The sequence below is a fragment of the Entamoeba nuttalli genome, assembly GCF_000257125.1.
Source record: "Entamoeba nuttalli P19 unplaced genomic scaffold asmbl_6003, whole genome shotgun sequence".
Classification (NCBI taxonomy): Eukaryota; Evosea; order Mastigamoebida; family Endamoebidae; genus Entamoeba; species Entamoeba nuttalli.
Genome location: NW_008577822.1, coordinates 1 through 9081, shown reverse-complemented (window position 1 = coordinate 9081; position 9081 = coordinate 1). Strand labels below are relative to the sequence as shown.

General features: G+C 24.6%; 3 protein-coding genes across 3 annotated transcripts; 1 reads left to right on the top strand and 2 right to left on the bottom strand.

The window, feature by feature from the left end:
• Positions 1-1501: 1501 nt before the first annotated feature.
• ENU1_145520 (N-system amino acid transporter 1, putative) lies at positions 1502-3526 on the top strand (the record flags this gene model as incomplete). The annotated part of the gene is made up of 1 exon (XM_008860472.1): positions 1502-3526. One exon carries the CDS (start codon positions 1502-1504, stop codon positions 3524-3526), a length of 2025 nt encoding a protein of 674 aa, XP_008858694.1.
• Positions 3527-3631: 105 nt separating this feature from the next.
• On the bottom strand, positions 3632-5413 carry ENU1_145510 (hypothetical protein; the record flags this gene model as incomplete). The annotated part of the gene is made up of 3 exons (XM_008860471.1): positions 3632-3749; positions 3800-4186; positions 4236-5413. The coding sequence occupies 3 exons, from the start codon at positions 5411-5413 to the stop codon at positions 3632-3634; spliced, it is 1683 nt and encodes a 560-aa protein (XP_008858693.1).
• Positions 5414-6094: 681 nt separating this feature from the next.
• ENU1_145500 (calcineurin catalytic subunit A, putative) lies at positions 6095-7691 on the bottom strand (the record flags this gene model as incomplete). The annotated part of the gene is made up of 2 exons (XM_008860470.1): positions 6095-6192; positions 6251-7691. The coding sequence occupies 2 exons, from the start codon at positions 7689-7691 to the stop codon at positions 6095-6097; spliced, it is 1539 nt and encodes a 512-aa protein (XP_008858692.1).
• Between the last annotated feature and the right edge of the window lie 1390 nt (positions 7692-9081).

Genomic DNA, 9081 nt, shown 5'->3' with positions numbered 1-9081 from the left:
CTTTGTTTCATGAATCAAATTTATTATTATAATGATATCCTATCCTTCTATCTGTAAGTTTATCAGACTAATAATAATTATAAATCTAAAAAACTATCTTTCCTTTGTTGAATTTTATCTTTCTTAAAATATAACAAATAAAATAATAGCATTTAACAAAAAAAGGTTAGTGGTATGAATTATTAAGACTCTTCATATGCTTAATAAGATTTTGATATTTCATTTCTATTATTTAAAGATAAAAAATTCATAAAGACTATCAAAGAATTGAAACAAAATACTTTTTCAATATTTTATTTTTAAAAGATTTGAAATAACTTGTTGATATGTTCATTTTAATATAGAACTTATAAAAACAATTTGACTGATGTTTGTCTATTCATTACTTCAAGAAAACAGAATTTGTAAATATGAAGATAAACTATCTTATAAACAATTTTGTTTCTTTTACAATTATTCTAACTAAATAATATATCTAGAGAATTGATTTTTATTGAGTCTCTTATTGTTATGCTTTAGAATGAATATAGGATTTTATAAAATTACTAAAAGTAAGTATCTATTGTTAGTTTTTAAATAAAAATATTATAACCATAACTAAAAGCACTGTCTACACAAAAGAAATGAAGTTATTATTAAAAAAAGACTAACTGAATAAAAAAAGAATCTACATATATGATAAAACAGATGATTAGAATAAAACATGAAAATATTAATATTATAAATAAATATGTTATTTTAAATACATAATCTTCACAACTGGTTATATTGATGTTAAGAAATATTTAGATTTAGTAGATAAATCTTGTTTATTAAAAATGTATCAGTTTATTAACAAATGTTCACACTTATATAATAGTCAATTATTCAAGTTAAAAAGTATTTATAACTTATCATAAAATATGAAAAGACTCAAAAATAAATATTCTTATTGGATTTAAAACAATACCAAAACATGTTACGAAAATTGGCACTATAAAAAAATTCATTTTCTATGAATAATTAAAGAGGACAACAAATATTATTATATGTCTTTGATTCTTTCATCAATCAAACTGATGACTTAAAACCAAATTTTATATTAGACTTTTTATGTTATATAAAACAAATTCACAATGAAATATTTTAAGAAATTTGGTCACAAGAATAAAAAATAAAGAAACAGATGCCCTAAGGTATGATTCTTAGAAAGAATTAGATTCTTGCAAAATTCAAAATGAGTTGAATTCTTTAACAACATAAGACAAAAACAAACGAAAAATATAAATTATTAATAAATGACGTGGAAAGAAAATAAGAAATAACATTGAAACAAAAACATTAGAGAAAATAAAACAATTAAAGATTATAAGATATTAAGAAAAGTTTAACTTCAATATAAGGAACTAATACGAATATTGTGGAATTAAAACCCTTATTTCTACAAGAAACAAGCAAAGAAGAAGAAACTTCTTTTTTATGTTTGTTTTAATAAGATTAGAAGAACAGTTTAATATACTCAATGTCAACTCATAACAATGAGATTGAAATGATAAACCAAGATACAAACATAAGTAATAATGAAACTTCACAAAACAAAAATGAAAACAGTAACAATGACATCCAACAACATCCTTCAGTTACTATGACTGTTTTGACTTCGTCAACTCCTCAAATTGAACCAAATAATGAAATTATTAGAAGTCCAGTAAAGACACCACAAAGTAATTTAGCAGTTAATGAAAAAAGTTCATTAAAAAATGATAAAAAATTATCTAATAATAATGCTATTGAAGATACTGTTGCAAAAAATTTTGAAGAATTACTTTATGAAGAAAAAGAATATCATAGAACTCCAAGTGGTCAGTCTAAAAGAACTAAAAAGACATGGGGAAAAATTGGAGTTACTTCTTTACAGTTAGGATTTTCTCTTGTTGGTTCATTAATTGGTTCAGGAATTCTTTCTCTTGCTCAAACATGTTATAAAATGGGTCTTGTTGGATATACCATTTGGATTATATTAACAATAATTTATTTTTGTCTTACATGGACTTATTTCAACAAAGCTATATATTTAACAGGTGCGTCTACATTAGGTGAATTATTATCACTAATATTTGGTAATTTCTTTGCTATTATTGTTGATATTTGTAATACACTTTTTTTTATATGCGTACTTATGTGTGATCAAGTAATTGCTACTCAGTATATTTTTGGTATTATACAAGAAACTACATCACGAGACCAATGGAATAATACATTAGATCAATGTTATGGTAACCCACAAAGAACTGCTGGGATAGCTTGTGGATGGCATTATATAATTCTTTATCTTGTTGCTGTTTGCTTAAACCTTCCATTAATTATTCCTAAATCAGTTAAATTTTTAAGCAAAATTTCAGTATTAACATTAGTCGCTGCAATTATTACAACAGCTAGTATAATTATTAAATTAATTTATGCTGCTGCAACTGGAAAATCATCAAATGGAAGTGATGCTAACTTTCCAACCTTTGATGGAAAGTGGTGGCCACAAAGTTTTATGTCATTTTTTACTATGGCACCATTTATTTCAGCAAATTTCCAAGTTCATTCATGTTTACCACCATTATATGTTGGAACAAGAGGATTATCTAAAAAGAATAAATTAGTTGCTTTACAAGGTGGAAGTTATTTTTCAATTATAACATGTTCATTGTTTTATTTACTTGTTGCTGTATGTGGAGATTTAAGTTTTGATAAAGTATCATCTAATGTATTAAATGATTTTGCTAATTCTGGTCGTTCAGAAATAGATTGGGTTATTTTAATTTGTAGAGCTTTAATGACAGTTGTTGTTTGTATTGCATATCCAGTTATTATGTTTCCTACCTGTGCTGGTATATTAAGATATATTCCTAAACAATGGAAATTTATGACAATATGGAATGGAAGACTTTCTATTTTAGTTATAAGAATTTGTTTATTATGTTTAACAACATTAGCTGCATCATTTATTACAAACATTGGAGTAATTTTTTCTATTGGAGCAGCTATATTTTCTATTTTTGTTGTTTATATTGGTCCAATGAGTATTATGATGTTATGGCCTAGAATGGAGAAATTAGGTGATCCAAATTTTAGAAAATTATCAGTGATTGAAAATGTATTGTATAATAGAAAAGTAGAAGGAAATCAAATGTTTACTTATAGAGATATTGAGACTGCTTTTGCTGAAAATGAGGCTCAAAAGAATGAAGGTATTGCTGATGTTGTTGTTACAATTAATACTAATGAAACTACTGGACAACAAGTAATTGAATTAAATGATATTAAAGAACAAAAAGAACAACCAACCAATCAAAATAGTTATCAACTCGCTGTAACTATGGATGGTGAATCAGGTGATGAAGATTTATCTTATTTACAAAAACAATGGATTAAATTACCAGATGCACATATTCCATGGTATCGTTATTTATTATTTACAATTGCAATGGCTTGTTGTGTAGTATTATGTATTCTTTCAATTGTAGGGACAATTATTGAAACAGTTACATCTTCTTAGTTTTCTAATTTACTACTACTATACCTTAACTATTGTTTCATCAACTAAATTTTAAAAATACAGAATCTTTAAACCAAAATTTATAATTATCTCTTCTTTTTTTCTTTACAAATTCTCTAATATTTCTAAAGGAACTTCAATTTTTTGGAATGTTTTATCATATGTTAATGGAAGATTTTCAATACATAATTCAGTTTTTATTTTTTCTACTAAAGTCTTGTTTCTATATTGTGTTATTATTATATTATGAAAAAATTAAGAGATAAAACAAACAATGATGGTTGAAGATGTTCAAGAATATATATAATTTCTTGTTTTGATATGATTTTCAAGTTTAGTCCTTGGAAATCACTTGGAGTTGAAATTAATGAAATGTCCATTAACATTAATGTGCTCATCTCAGCAATCCTATAAAATTGTTGCTCATTTTCTTTACCAAATGATTCAACAGTCCATTCTTTGAACCTATCATTTTTCATTTTAAAATTAATTCCATCTTGAACAGTGAAACATTGGTGTCCTTTCATTATTTGTTGATAAATAAATCTGTCAACTGTTTCACAATATATTTGGATAAAATATGATATAATCCTTTCGCTTATACAATAATTTTTCATTACTCTAACACATTGAGAAAGCTTATCAAATCCCTCTATTCTCCTATTCAATTGTTAAAATCTTGTTATGAGAAACTCGAAAAGTAACAAACGGTTCAGTTTTTTCATCAAAGAATGAAATTAAGTTAGTAATATTTTCTACTGCAATCTCAAGTAATAACTCAATTTCATCATTAAGAAGTTCAATCATTGACGTCTCAAATTTTGCAATTTTCGGTTTTGTTTTTTCATTAATAGAAGTTACATAATACTTAATATGAATTAATATAGAACATGTTGTTGCTATCCAATAAGCTATAGCATTGATTGATCTATTTGATACTTTTACAATCGCTTTCATTGCTGCTGTAACATTATTAAAAAAGTTATTTTCAATATCTATCCTAAAATTTCTTTCAACACATTTCGCTTTTAAAGCAGAGGCTGTTTCAGTTAATTGACCATCAAATTGATATTTAGTAGAAATTATTGAATTGATAATAAAATTACTTGTTTGAAATGGGTCATTAATTGGGTCTATTTTAATTTCTTCTAACTCTGCCTTTAATTTGCCTTGTTCTTGTAACGACTGTGTAAGTTCTTTGGATAATGAGTCATAATCGTCCTTTAATTTATAATATTTCATTGCAAAATCTTCTTCTAAACCAGATTCCTTTCTAAATGCAACGTCTCCGTTGATTGATACTGTTCTATTTAATGTTCTTTTTCTTGGAGACATTGGGCATGGAGAATTAGTGAGTGATTGAGTCATTGTAACAGAATTATTATCACTCAAATCTGACTCACTACCAGCTGAAGGTGTTCTTTTTATTGTTTCCAGTGCACAATGTTCAATAACAAATCCTAAAATATAATGTGTTCCTTCAAAAGGTAAAAATTCTTCTTTAATTTCACAACCAAGATACAAATTCAAATCAAGTTTCAAAGAAGCCTTTTCTTTTTCTCCTTTTGTAGTGACAACAAACAAGTCTATTTTAAGGATTTTTTCTTTTTTGTATTGATTTGTTTTAGAATCACGTTGTATTGTACAATCAAATCCAATCATTGTGTTATATTGGGCTATTGCTTTTTCTACCAAAACTCTCTTTAAGTTACCTGAATTTTTTGAATTTCCTCTTTTCCATTTAAGATAGATAACATGATTATTCATATCATCTAATTTTTTCAATGTAGTAATTTTAACATCGAAATGGACTTTTTCAAGTAACAATGTTTTACTCATTGAGAAACGTTTACTATTTCTACTAGGTCTAGGTGACTCAACTTCCATTATAAATAATTGGATTAGTTTTCCTTTTTTTTAGACAAATTCTCAAAAAAAAAAATTCTAAATTAGTTTTCATATTCTATTCAGTTTCATTATTTTTTTCTTTAACAAAAACTATGCTTTTTAATTTTTAATTTTTATTTATCTCTTCACTACTTCGTTCTTTTAAACCCATTTTTTTATTACTCATACTTGTTCATATATTAGAATATACATACAGTTATTCCTATTTAAAAATCCTTTTTTTTAATTAATTCATTATTCATAGCATCAATTTTATTTATCTAATTTACTCAATTAATAAGAAATTTATACTCAGCATTATTATTTTGTATAAACATTATTTCTAAAATTATTATTAAAACTAATATTTTTTTTAATATTTGAATATACTAACATTAATTCTTTTCTGATAAAAGTATTTCTTTGTTATAGTACGACTAGACTTATTTTCAAAATTATTCTTATTACGTCATTAATTAAAACTCCAAAAATATTTTAAAGATAATCAAATAAATCTTTATGACTTTAATCCATCTATTTCATTCCTCTTTTTAAGTATAATGTCCTTTTAGGTTATAATAAGACTAACGTTGTTCGTGTTAACAAATGACTTATTTTTGTAATAAAAAGCATTAGATTTTCATTCTGGTTCAATAAAAACTGATAAAATACGAGAATTAATCATTTATTCAATCCTAAATATTTTTTTTTTCTTATTTCTTCAATAGAAACAGGAAGACTTTCTTGTCTAATTCTTTTTATTGTTTCATTAGTTTCATCTTTAAAGATTAACTTTTAATCAAAATAACAAAGTCCAATCAAAGAAAATAAACAAACATAGACTTGGCTCTTGTGTAGCAATAGATGCATGTAAATTATTATATATTGATGGATGTACTTCACTTTGGTCAAACGAAAAAAATAATGAATTCTTTTTGTGGATATTCTCTTTAAACGTTATCAAAACGTTGTTTATTTTCCCTTTTCTTGAAATTGATGTTTTTACTTCAGGTACTTCAATAACAATAATATCTTCATCACCTTGATTCTTTTGAGACAAATAAGAATTTAGAGGAGTTATTGATTCTTTTTCTGTACTACTAAAATAAGAACATGCTTCATTCTTAACATTTTCTTTTTGAATTTGTACTTGACTTTCTTGGACTTTATTAATATCTTCATGTTCATCTTTTTCTTCATTGAAAACAGATGAGATTAATTGGTACATAATGTCTTCAATACTTTCCATAACTTTAATTACTGAAAATAAAATAGGATTTGGAAGAATTGGGTTATACTGACTTAAACAATCAGGTTGGTTGTATCTTCCAATATCAATTTTTTCATTTGACAATAATAAAGATCCACTCTTATTATTTAAAGAATATAAAGATGCACTAAAAACAGTAAAGCATAGAGGAAATTCTAATTCATCACTTCCAAAAAAGTGCATTTCAACACCTTCACTATTACATTGATGTCCCCTAATAACTGCAATAATGTTATTGGTTTGTAAAAATTCATCAATGGCTTTATACCCAAAATAATATGAACAATTTCTTTCATTATTTGGTAAAAATGTAATGGCATCATAATGCTTTTTAAATCCTGGTTGTTCTTCAAACTTTTTTTCACTAATAGGATCAGCCCATAATAAGTCACAAAAAAGACCTTCAAGAGGTGGTTCATGAAAACGATCAATAGAGTTGATTTGATTAATAGTTGTCATGTCTGGAGATATTCCACCATGACAACAAAAGAAATCACCTATATCACGGTGAACAATACATACCAATGGAAGAGAGTCAAATAAAGAGCAAAACTGATGGTAGAGAATTAACGAGTATTTCATTTTACATTCTGCCATAAACCCCATTGATCGAGTCATATTTCTACTTTCATGATTACCTCTTAGCATTATCACATGAGAAGGATTATTTACCTTCATACTCAACAATGTTATTAGTACTTCACATGACATTATTCCTCTATCAACATAATCTCCTAAATAAATTGATGTTGAATATTGACCTTCCCAAAAAGAGTCATTCACTTGTGTAACTAAGTCAAAGTATTGTCCATGGTAATCTCCAAATATAAGTACATTGTCATTTATATGAATTACATTTTCTTCTAATCCAAAATAACTTTTACTTTCTTCAATTAGTCTTGAAACATCTTCTTCTTTAATAATTCCTCCATTCATAAAGTGGCGTTGAAGTGCCTCAGTGTCATACAACCCTGCTGGTGTTTTTGGAAGTGAGATGATATAGTTCATATTTACTGTCTCAAGCTACAAAGACTGTTTTTAGATTTTATTTTCTTTTTATCACACTCGTTTTGAGTAAGTTTTCAATTTCATTCAATTTTTTCTCTATAAAATTTAACTCTATCCAACTACAAGATTAAATTATGTGATATATCACATTTTTATAAAACAAAGAACAAATTATATCAATTAATTATTTTATGTTATATATTGTTTTATCAACTACCTTACATAACAGAAGGACTTTTTAAATTATTAAAACAATTATAAGTCAGTAGAATGAAACAAACATAAATATCTATTGTGACACGTTTATGTAGGTGTTTGTTGAAAGTGGAGTTGATACTCAAAGAATTTTCAATAAAACTATTTACAATTATAATCTCATAATTTCTAACCTAAAAAAACATTGATTTGTCTAGATTTTATATCAATTTATATGTATATTTCATAGATGTTTATAATATTTAACGCTAATTAATTATTATAGTAGTATCAAATTAAATAATTTACAAAAAATATGATTAATTTTAATGAACATTAAAAGGATTATTATAGTTTTATTTTCAAAGAAAGATAAATTTATCAGTAGTTTAAAGTCCAGCAACAAATAATCTACTTTTCATACAAAGAAAAATCTATCTTTGTTAAAATTGATCAATGTCAGTCTCTTTTGTTATTTTTCCAATAATTTTACAAATAAATTATTTTTATTAAATTCTATTTTTATTATTTTAAAAATACTATTCCTAATTTATTAATTATCTAATTCTTTTTGCTAAATAGACAACTAGACCATCATATTAATCTAATGCTTTTTAGTCATTTAATTGAAAGCAATATTATTTGTTATAAATATATTATTTATTTTGTTAATAGTTTTACACTAAAACTATGAGATCCAAACTTAATTATTATTTTAACTCAAAACTAGTTGATATACAACCAAAATGATGAATAAAAATTTAAAGTATATTCAAAAATAATGTAATTGAAATATAAAAATTATATATCATTCTTGAAATATTACATCTTATATTCTTGATTCAGAAATATTATCCAATTTTTTTATTGAGATGCTTGAATAAATTATTCTCATATTTAGAATATACTAAAACTAAACTCACTTGTTATTTTTAAGAATTGAATGAAAAATTTCTTAAAATGAACTAACTTCATAGAACCAAATCATAAAAATAATATTCAGCCATTTGTTTAAATATAGTTGTTCACACAAAGTTATTAGTTTTTATATATTTTAATTACCTTATACATTTGAATTAAACAACTATTCATTAAATAATATTTATGATTATGATATAAACAAACTGTATGATTACAGAACTAACGTTCTTTCTTTTTTTAATTTAAAGATAAAATGAAGTATAGAAGATAATGT